Here is an 11,170-nt window from a genome sequence, read left to right as displayed (position 1 = left end):
GTGAGATTGGCACAGGATAGAGCAGGGTTTAGGTCTGTTGTAAGTAGGGTCACTATGAGTCACAAGAGACTCGACAGCACATAACAACAACAACAACAACCTTTGACATTGCAGCACAGCTTCTTACCACTAGGCCACCAGAGCACCATTACTGATGTAATTACACGGGAAAGAATATATAATAACTGTTAACGAAGCAAGGAGCTCTGGTGACCCTAGTGGGTAAGGAATTGTGATGCCAACCCACAAGCAGTTCAAATCTACCAGCTGCTTCTCCAGAGACAGATGGGCAGTCTCCTCCCATGTGACTTATATCCTCTGGAACCCTGCTGAAGGGTCGCCAATGAGTCTGTCTAGACTTGATGCCTACGAGACAGTTACTTAGTTATTACCCAGCCAGGCATTTCTGAGAGTGACATAGACCTGGGCACTGCCGTAGAAGACTGTGGATCTGGTCTCTGCATCTCTTCACTCCCGTTTCTTCAGCGCAGTGTTTCATTTGGATACGTGGGGAAAGAACGCGTGAATCTCCACACAACATGCAAGTGTGGCAGAATGTGTCCACATGGAGAATTCCTGCTCACGTACAATCTCATGAGAACCTCCCATCAACATCAGTCCTGAACAGTATCCTGGGAGTGCCCCTAGCGCTGCTCAGAATCCCCACCCTGCCTGCCCCACACCCCAACACACAGCTTTAGGGGGGCTCTGCAATGAGTCGCCCCTTTCTCCTTCCCTGTGGTGTTGTCCAGGCTCTTCCCAGGCTCCCCCTGTCCAGCACAGAATTGTTCCCAGGAGTGTCAGCCCCAGTGAGCCTGTCACTCACCTGCTTTCCTCACACAGGACACCAGCTCTCTTCACACACAGGACACAGCTTGCTGGACTTCCCAGTCCCACATAGTGCTGGTCTGCCCCTCACCCAGGAAGTAGCGTGCTGTTAGTGTTGTTGCGAGGAGTCTGTGCTGCGGTGTTTGGGGTCATGGAGGCATTGTGGTAGAAGCAGGGTGCCCTGACCGCTGGTGGACACACAGACACACACCCACACACCCTGTGTACTGCTGATGTGTCCCTGCATGCCACAGGCAAAGCTGTCATCTTTCCACCAGGCATTTCTGATGAGAAGACGCAGGCTCAGGAGCCGTGCTGCTCGGACCTCTTCCTGTTTCCCGATGAGAGTGGAAACGTGTCCCAGGAGCCGGACCCCGGCTACACCTCCTTTCCACACCACCTGATCAGCGATGCCATGGCGGGCGGGCCCACGGAGAATGACGACTTCTGCATCCTTTTTGCACCCAAAGCAGCCACTCAGGTAATAAACTAATAGCATTTCAAGGCCATAAAGTAGCGTCTCAGAGAGGGTCGACCTGAAGAGTCATAAGATCTTGTCACCTCTTCAGCTCATAAACAGAGGCAGTTCCGGGTTAGGAACGAGGTCCGTCTGTTGTGTCTCTGAGAAAGTTCTGTCTTAGGAACGAGGCCCGTCCGTGTCTGTCTCTGAGGTAGTTCCGGGTTAGGAACGAGGCCCGTCTGGCTGTTAGGAGAGGTGCACGGGTACCTGTGATTCCTATCTGGCCTTCCTTGAGGGCAAAGACTGGAAGCCTCTTCAGTGGTTTATAAGCCACTTGAGCCACAAACAGAGATGATTGTAGTGAAATACTTGTAGGGTGTAGCAAATTTTGCTATGAACACAAAGGCAACGGCTTGGATCTAGCAGCAGTTCTGCTGGTGAAAGATGAACGTCTCCTCCCCTGTGTCTTACAGCCTCAGAGAGGCAGTGACCAGCTGGCAGTGGGGGATGTGAGGGAGTCAAGGGACAGTCACTGGTGTCCCCCTCCAACAGAGGGAAGAAGAGGAAAGATACAGTCAGTCCAAAGGACGAGCTGGCCACGCCAGCCCCAACTCCACCTCCCTGAGACCCAGCAACCAGATGGTGCCCACCACAGGGCTGCCCCTCCAGAGGGGAGCACAACAGAAAGTCCCGCAGAGTGTCAGCAGAAAGTGTGGAGCAGATCTCAGAAACACGGAGAGAGCCAGTGTATTGTCTAATAGACTCTGGTGGAACCCCAAGAGCTGGTCCTTTGTCCCCCATCAAACCCTTAACAGAGCTCCCCATCACTCAGCTGTCAGCCACACAGTGGACAGGCCTGCAGCTCGCCTGTGATGGAGAACTCTGGCTAGGTCCTCACTCCTGAGAACAGTGAACACATCTGCCCAGAGCGGGGAGTGAGGGGAACTCACAATGCAAGAGACCGGGATAGAGGACAGATGGAAGGATGGATGGATGGATGGACGGACGGACGGACAGACGGATAGATGATGGATGGATGATGGATGGATGAAGGATGGATGGAGCATGGATGGATAGGTGGGTGGATGGATGGACAGACGGATGGCTAGATGGATGGCTAGATGGAGGGTGGATGGCTGGACAGATGGATGGATGATGGATAGATGGATGGTGGATGGATGGATGGATGATGGACGGATGGATAGATGATGGATGGATGGACGGATGGATAGATGATGGATGGAGGAGAGGACCTGGGGAAGAGAGGAGAGGAATGTGCTCACATTGCAAGGATTGTAGAAAGGTCTGTGAATTGCCAGATGAAAACAATTAGCTTTGTAAACTTAAATCACAATGAAAAAGGAAATGAAACAAAGTATGTCAAGGTTTTGTTTCGAGTGCAGCGCTGAGTGTGAGTTAAAATACCAGTACACATGTGCATATGCACACACACATCCCAGCAGACACATGTGGGATGTGTGCCTGCCTCTTGTCTAACAAGTCGTAGCATCTGCTATAGACAAGAGTCCTCCAGGGGGTGGTTTTCACAGCCCAGAACCGGGTTCCAGTCTGTGGTCGCTGCACTGAATGCGGTGGTGATGACTGTCGTCACTAGTCCTCGTCCCGACCACTCTGCGTGTTCTGAGGGCAGATGGAGAGGCTCATGGCAGAGCCTCCTGACCCGTGTCTCCCCAGAGAGCTGAGGGCGCCCGCTGTCTGTCCATTTCAGGAGAAGGAAGAAGAGCCAGTGGTGAGAGTCATGGTTGACGATGCCATTGTGATAAGAGACAATTATTTCAGCCTGCCGGTCAAGAAGGCGGACAGCAGCAAGGGCCCGGTGCGCTTCCCGCTTCCGGTCATCCGCTACGTGGTCAAGGAGGTCTCTCTCGTGTGGCATCTCTATGGAGGAAAGGATTTCGGAACTGCCCCTCCCTCCTCTCCAGCTAAAAGTCATGTGTAAGTTAAAGCCTCTGGAAGTCTCCTTGGCCAACCAGTATCATCTTTTTACAGGAAAAATTTCAGTTTATCATTTAAGCATTAATAAAGGCCTGTAGAAACACTTCCTTTAAATGCTGTACTTTCCACTCCCCGTTTGTGCATTCATTTGCACGGATTGTGTTTCAGTTACTGGAATCTCCCATAGGGCTGCCTTGGGGGCATTCTTACACAGCCCTAGAGGCCTTGGACCTAGCGGGCAGTGTGTGCACCAGGGGGACGGAAACTGCCACTGAGTGACCTGGCAGAACAAGTCCGGAGGACGGAGCGACCTGGGGGTGGAGCGGATGGAGCGGCCAGGGAGTGGGGAGAGAGGGCCCAGGCTCCTCCCGCAGTGGACAGGGTCAGACGGGGCTCCCCCAGGAGCTATGAGGCTCGCCCAGGAACTAACATTTAGCAGGATAGTTTAGCAGCTTTGTTTTCTATTAAAGATAGTCTGGAGAAAACCTTCAGACTTTCTTCTCTTTTTTTTTAAGTTGTATAATGTTTGGTTGATTATTTTTTATTTTAGCCTCTTATTTAGAGCAGACTTTATTGTCTTTTAAATTTCTTGGGTTTCAGATGCTCTGCTGGTGAAGGAGGGACAATCTCTTCCTGTACCAGTCAGATCTGATTTGACGATACACACACAAAACAGTAATATTAATAAAAAAAAATTGAAAAAAATGACTTGGGCTTGCATGAGAAGCAGTTCCCACAACCAGTGACTTAAACCCATGGTCATTTCATGTAAGCCCTCAGTTTGGAAGGAGAGAGCCCTCTCAGATGTCACAGGGCCCTGCTCTTTCTGAAGCCCCAGGCCCTCATCCTGCCTCTTCTGTTATGGGACCCTGGGGACAGCAGCATCTTAGGCCCACTGCAGTCCTGGCCCCTCGGCCGACAGGGAACACCCGCAGATGGCAGATGTCACAGCTCTGCTTTGAGTTGTGGTAACCGGACCTGACAGCATCAGATCCTTCTGTGACATTTTTCTTCTCACGTGTTATTTTCCTGGGGGGTGGGGGTGCACAGACCTCCATGGCTGTCCTTTTATCAGAAGGGGGTTTGACTGTGCTTTCTCTGCAGGAGCCCCCACAGCTCCCCCTCTCACACCCCCACACGTCACGGGCGGAGCGCAGTGTGTGGGGGCAGAGGCCGGAACCAGGACTTGCTCATGGAAATACAGCTCAGCAAGGTGAGGGAGCACGGAGTAAATGCACTGAGTGGACTTCGGGGCCCCTGTGCCGCCCTTCATCTCGAGCCTCTGGGCTGGAGCGTATGAGCATCTGACAGACGAGGCCCGCCCGTGTCTGACACCCTGTGAAGATCGGGGTGTGCGAGGTCTGGTTTCTTCCCTAATGTTTCGGGAGCACCAAGAGTAGTGACTGTGGGGTTGCTGCCTCCGACCCCCCGGCATTTCTGGTCAGGAGGCAGGATCAGGGTCTAACTCTCTTACTGGAGCGCCCTTCCGCCTAGAGCGCTGTCAGGGCCCGTCTGGAGGCCATGAGGCCAGGCCACCCTAACGGTGTCTGCATTCTCCGCTCCTGGGTTGTACAGAGTGGGTTGCAGGTCAGAGTGTGTGGCGTCAGGACGTGGTGTGACCACACTTCCCTGAGTTGAACTGGAGCCGGGGCTGGGCCTTCAGTTAGGGTTAGGGTTAGGGTTAAGCTTTGCTTGGCGAGGGAAGGAACCTTTTACAAAGTCAGCAGACCGTCATGTAAGGCTGGGCATGCAGGCTAGTGGAGGGACCGGGACAAATCCGTTCTCCCGACGTGGGGCCCAGAGAAGCGATGCGCCCTGATTTTCGCGCTGTAATTGTAACACCGCCGCCTCGCCCTCCCTGCCCCCTGCAGGTGAAGTTCCAACACGAGGTGTACCCCCCGTGCCCGCCGGAAGGTGACGCCAGCCTCGTGGAGCACCCAGTCTCCCGCCAGGTGCTCACCGTCCAGGACCTGGAGATCCGTGACCGCCTGGCCACGTCACAGATGAACAAGTTCCTGTACCTGTACTGCAGCCGGGAGATGCCACGCAAAGCCCACTCCAGCATGGTGGGGTGCCCGTGGCTCTGCTCCGGGCCTGAGGGAAGGGTTTCCTGTGACAAGAGCTCTGCAGAGAGAGGGGAGCTGAGGGGTGTCGGTCCTCATTTTAGTGTGGAAGCCCTTGGAGAACTGCTGCTGACTGTTTTCTGCTCTAAAGCGGTTTAAGTATGCCGCTCGCGGGCTCCACTGGCTGGTTGGCACCCAGGAGAAACTCGTCTGTAGTGCCGCACCGGGTGTTGGCACTGGGGAAGGCATTTAAGATGTCTTCACCCTAAAACCTGAGTGAGGTCCCGACAGTCCACACAGGGCTTGAGAGGCTGCTGAGCGTGCAAGCCGGTGGGTGAACGTGGTCGTGTCACCCTTTCCGCCTGGAGCCCCTCAGGCTGCTCAAGGGGCTGAGACCCACACATGCCTGGGTCAGGGCTTTAAGGAGAGGGAACCCCAGTTCTGGTTCTGCTGTAACACGAAAGGGATGAGTGTCTCTCTTCTCAGTTAGTCTGTCTCATTCCACTCAATTCAAGGGACAGTGTTTCTCTGTCCTGTCTTGCAGTTGACCATCAAAGCCCTTCACGTGCGCCCCGAATCTGGCAGGTCGCCCCAGGAGTGCTGCCTCAGAGTGTCACTGATGCCACTGCGCCTCAACATCGACCAGGTGTGTGGTGAACAGCTTGTCGTGGTGGTCAGAGAGCGTCCTGCTGTGTGGTGGCACCAGGAGGGCTCAGGGTGGTGGTCAGAGAGTGCCCTGCTGTGTGGGGTCATTTGGGCACTCTGTGGATAGAAGTGTGTCCGCTGCCAAGACAGTGGGAGCACCTGAAGTGTCAGTAGTCGCTGCTGTGTGCCCCCCCTCAGCCGCACTCACTGCCCACACACAGCTCGTCCTTGCTGTTCTGTCCAGCACTGTGGCAGGACTCATGGTCAGCCGGAGAAACAAGGATTGTGTCTCCATCATGGCATCCAGAGAGAAGTCTTTCCGTCCTGGGCAAAATGACAGATGAGGTGGTACCTACAGAGAGAGCATTCACGAAGCACTGAGCATAGGGTGCATAACAAAGTCCACCTTCTCATGTCCTTGCAAGAGTCCAAGCATGTTTTTCTAAGTTATGCTCTGAGCAGAGAGTCATTTAAAACAATGGAAGCCTGCACAACCGGATGAATCTAGTGGAAGAACAAGTCACACACACCACCACCAACCCCCCCAGAAAATGTTAGAGAAAGCAGGGGAGAGTCTGAGCTGAGAGTTAGTCTCATGTGGTTAGCAGGGAGGGCCGCTGGACGCTGGCTGGGCTGGGTATGGAAAGGACAGGGTGGGAAGGTCGGCGTGGACCGGTCAATGCGCCGTTGTGCTTGGTGCTGTGGAACAGAATGGGCAGGGAGAACTAGGGCAGGGTGCTGCGTGCCGTTCATCGTTTGTTCCAGACTTTGTGGTGCCCATCAGGCTTGCAGAACTGATGGCAAAGCGCTGCGGTTTCTGCTGTGGTCAGTGCGTAGTGACAGAGCCCCTGCCTTCTCTCCATGTCCCGTTCAGCAGCTTTGACCTTGCTGCTCAGCCCTCTCCCCACCTCCTGCCAGCTCTCCAAGGATCACCGTAATCTCAAGTCAAGTGTGACCTGATGCTGCGTGTCCAGCGGGTGGGGGAAAGGACACAAGGTGTGAGTCCTCTGGGAGGGCAGGGGAGCAGAGGGGCCAGCACTGACAGGACAAGGCTCCCTGCGTCCCTCAGGCTGTATGTGCCAGACCAGGTGGTGACTCTGAACCACGCTCACCTGCTGGGTGTGAGGCAGCCCTGCCCTCAGGGCACTGCCTCCTGGAGACCCCACGGAGCTGAGAAGCACCCCAGCAAGAAGAGGGACATCAGGGAGGGCTTTCTGGAGGCGGTGGCACAGGAGCTGGTCTGCGGGTGAAGTTGGCCGAGTTCAGTGGTATAAAGGCGTCTCAGAGTAGACAAGATGAGAGAGCAGCGTTCTGCTCACAGCGATGGACTCTTCACCGTCGCTGCCGAACTTCCTGAGTGGGTTTGTACTCGAGTCTTGTGAAAGGAGGTTGAACCGCTGTCACTGACTGGACGCCTGCGTTCTCCCAGCTGCTGTGTGTGTGCTGTCCATAACCTCAGTGACAGACTAAACTGTCCTTAAGTAAAGGCGTGCTTACAGGCCTTTTATGGAAGGCCTGGAGAGAACTATAAAGTTACACATAAATAACTAACCAAGTGCTGAAACTTTCCACTTGGCTGCGTTGAGCCATGTTTACATATAACAAAACGCACGCATCACTAATATACACCTTGAATGTAGACATACAGGCAACAACTACCTTCCCCTTGAAATAGAAGACACTTTCTTTCCCGCTGGAGGTCACCTCATGTCCCTTTGCTCACAGCCTTGGTGTCACCATCACACTCTGCACTGTCCCCAGGTCAGCCCTGCTGCCCACAGCCTCCAGGCCTGGAGCTGTGCCTCGCTTCCTCTGCTCAGCTCCATGTGGGCGAGGCACCAGAGTCCACAGCCTGTGGGTAGCCATCTATTCTGCCAGGTCATCTGCTTAGATACTGGTCACCTCCTGCGGGGCTTATCTGACTGAAGTTGCTGTGAGGTCCAGGTGTGTGTGCGTGAACAGAGATTTCTGGGTCTCTGAAATCAGGCCATGGGCATGCTGAACCCCAGCATTCCCACAGAGGCCGGACACCTGTTCTCCCAGCCCAGTGGTACCGCTGAAGGCAGTGCTGAGAGCCAGCTTGGGAGCCAGCCGCTTCTGTCACGTGTGTGGTCACCGTGCTCATTTAAAAACTAGGTTGTCTGAGTGAGCTGTAGGGGTTTAGAATAATAACGAACGAAGTCTTTCTGAAAACTGCTTTCTAGCCCTTTGTTGTTTTGGGCATTTGTGATAGAAAACCTTGTGTCTTTACTTGTCTTCTGTTTTCAGTTGTTTTTGTTTTATATTGACTTACATACAAAATTCATACACATTGTGTTTTGTTTCTGTATCTTGTGTTTCACACATTCCTCTCTTTACATTGTGTTTCATAGTCTCATTCCCATACATTGTTTTATAAAATGGATCGCCATTGATCCATGCCCACCATCACCCCACCTTTTCTGGTCCCAACTGGATCTTCCCTAATTCCCTCAACCCCTCCTCTGCTCACATAACCCTGTGACCTCAAGAGCTCCCTCTTCACAACTCCACCCTCCCCTTCCACCTATGGACTTTTCTACACACCTTCTATTTTTACAATGATGGTCTTATGCAGTACTTGTCTATATGAGACTGAGTTAGTTCACTCAGCAAAGGCCTCCAGCCTGTCTCATGTTATATGGTATTTTTCTAAATCATTGCTGCTGACTGCTGCATAGTATTCCATTGTGTGAATGTACCACAGCTTCTCAGTCCATTTGTTTATTGATGGACATTTTGGCTCTTTCCATTTTCTTGCTATTGTGAATAACACATTTTCTCAAAAATTAAATACAGAAAGCCCATATGACCCAGCTATTCCACTGCTAGGAATAATTCCCAGGGGAATTAGACCCGAACAGATTGAACACCGATGCTCGTAGCAGTGTTACTGACAGTTGTCTTCTACAGAGCTGGAAGGTGTCTTGTAGACCTGGAGTTAACCGTTGACAGTGTTCACGTATCCCCCACCTAGTGGCCAGAGGGTGACATTGACACTGCGAACCAGAGCGCTTGCTATGCGATTTGAGCCACTGGGCTGTGACAGGACAGATGTCACAGACAGCCCACATGCCCCTGCTCGCTGTACAGCCAGCCCCCAGGGACTCTACTCCTCAGCCCACCCCGGCCCCTGTCGACCGCCGGCCTGGCAAGCCCGCGCCACCGCACCAGTGGTGCCTGCTAAAGGGTGTGAGCACTCATCTGTCAGCTTCTGGTGTGCTTGGAGGGCACGGTCACGGTGTGTATGGTATTTGTGTGTAGCATTGTTTCAGTTTAGTTTAGACTTTCTTAAGAGGAAAGATAAATTGTATACCAATGATTGTGCAAAGTACAAAACGTGATGTATGTGAAAGATTATATGCAAACCAACAAAAGAGGAGGACGGAGAACAATCAAGGTCAGGCAGAGTGTCCCTGGGTGGCGGGGCTCTTGCTGTGACACGGCTCACAGCCCATGAACCAGAGTCAGGTCTGGAGGGGGTTATGTCACAGCAGGTGCTGGGCCCCTCACAGCGTCACACACCGGTCAGGGCCAGGCCATGACTGTTAGGACGGGTGAGGTCTCTTAGGGTGGGAGCTGGTGTGAACGAGCTCACTGCATTCCTTAGGAGGCACCTGGACACTGTGATTAGCTTTGCGACCTTGAGCAGTTTAACTTCTGTGTCTTCAGCATTGAGTTCCTCATAGAGTTGTGAGAAATAGTGGCTCTCTGTCAGTGTGTGCCTTTGAGCGTGTGTGCGTGCACAGTCCCTAACACAGAGGAGTGGTTGTTAGGTGCTGTCAAGTCTAGCATGACTCACAGGGGCCCCGTGAGCAGTGGCTCTGAGCTCTGTCCTATGTGCCACAGAGTTAAGGCTCAGATGTGCTCACTGATCCCCAGTAGTGAGCAGCTGTCAGTGCTAACCAGCTGTGATGACGCTTCCTTTCAGGACGCCTTGTTCTTCCTGAAGGATTTTTTCACGAGTCTTTCTGCTGAGGTGGAGCTTTTAATGACGCCAGATCCAGAAGGTATTAGATCTGCTTGGTATGAAGGACTACACTGTTTTGTTTTGGTTCTTTTAGTATAAAATTTGTTTGTTTGTTTGTTGGGTTGTTTTTTTTTTACTTCAAAATAAAACACAAACATTTTTTCCAAAATTAAAATTAAATGCTAAGAAATAGAGTGGCCAGATTTTCCTTTCCGAGGGATGTTCTAATGCAGATGTCCACAGGACTGGTCTAACACCTGTCTTTTTTAAAGAAAGTGCCTCTAGTCTTTATTCTTGTTTGTCAAAACAATAAAGTGTTGGCTTGTGTTAATTCAGTTTAAATTGGTTCATGTGAAAGTCTTCATTTGACAGGTGAAGGCTTTGTTCTGTGTCCTTGTGAGCGGGTTGAGGGCTGGGGGCCGGGCCCTCGGGAAGTGGCCCCGGCCTGGTGGTTGGTAGGTGGGGGCTGGTCTGTGGAACAATCTTGGGAAGTACACATGACCTGGTGGTCATCGTGGGCAGCGGCTGGGCTGTGGAATGATCTCAGTCAGTGGGCGTAGGTGACCTGTCATCATGCCCTCTTCTCTCAGTTAAAAAGTCTCCTGGCGCTGACGTCACCTGCACTCTGCCAAGACACCTAAGCACCTCAAAGGAGCCAAATCTCGTTGTGTCCTTCCCTGAGCCAAAGACACCTTCCCAGAGCAACGGTGCCAACCTGGCGGACGTGACGACCTGGGAGGAAGAGGAGGATCCCACAGCTGACGAAGCACCGTTGACCGACCAGCCTGTGTTTTTCAGGTGAAGCTTGTAGACTGCGGCAGGTGTGGCGTGGGGTGGGTGGCTTGTGTGTGCCTGTGTATGCACTGGCCAGCGTGAGGCTTCAGCAGCTGAGCTGGACACTCGCCGGGCAGCGGTGCCCACCTTCACCTTGGTCACAAGCTGTGACAGGGTAGAACTGGTCTCAGCTGGTCCTGTGCCAGGAACCCCCTTTCCTCCTGGATTTGCCTTCAGCACTTCATTACCTCTTTTCCTCCTTCTGTCCTTGTCACAGTTCAGGTACCTCCCTAGGCAGGGACTCGGCTGCTTCAGTGGATGCCCCCATGTGACCCTGCATGTTGAGAACTGTGCTTTTCAGGTGCTGGGGCAGAGTTTTCAGAATCAGGGAGCAAGGCCTTTCTTTCTTCAGGGCAGCTCTGGGTGGGCTCTGACCTCCCCCCAGGGCAGCTCTGG

General features: G+C 52.9%; 1 protein-coding gene across 1 annotated transcript in view; it reads left to right on the top strand.

The window, feature by feature from the left end:
* ATG2B (autophagy related 2B) overlaps positions 1-11,170 on the top strand; it is a 102,706-nt gene that overhangs the window by 83,666 nt on the left and 7,870 nt on the right. The window contains exons 30-36 of the mRNA XM_006879166.1: positions 1,107-1,309; positions 3,018-3,244; positions 4,349-4,457; positions 5,116-5,310; positions 5,852-5,953; positions 9,902-9,980; positions 10,531-10,738. Coding sequence (XP_006879228.1) covers positions 1,107-1,309; positions 3,018-3,244; positions 4,349-4,457; positions 5,116-5,310; positions 5,852-5,953; positions 9,902-9,980; positions 10,531-10,738 — 1,123 coding nt within the window. The remainder of the gene's footprint in view (positions 1-1,106; positions 1,310-3,017; positions 3,245-4,348; positions 4,458-5,115; positions 5,311-5,851; positions 5,954-9,901; positions 9,981-10,530; positions 10,739-11,170) is intronic.

Source organism: Elephantulus edwardii, unplaced genomic scaffold (assembly GCF_000299155.1).
Source record: "Elephantulus edwardii isolate Elephantulus edwardi_28Jun2011 unplaced genomic scaffold, EleEdw1.0 scaffold00002, whole genome shotgun sequence".
Lineage (NCBI taxonomy): Eukaryota > Metazoa > Chordata > Mammalia > Macroscelidea > Macroscelididae > Elephantulus > Elephantulus edwardii.
The sequence above is the reverse complement of the archived record's forward strand: the minus strand, read 5'-3'. Positions and strand labels throughout refer to the sequence as shown.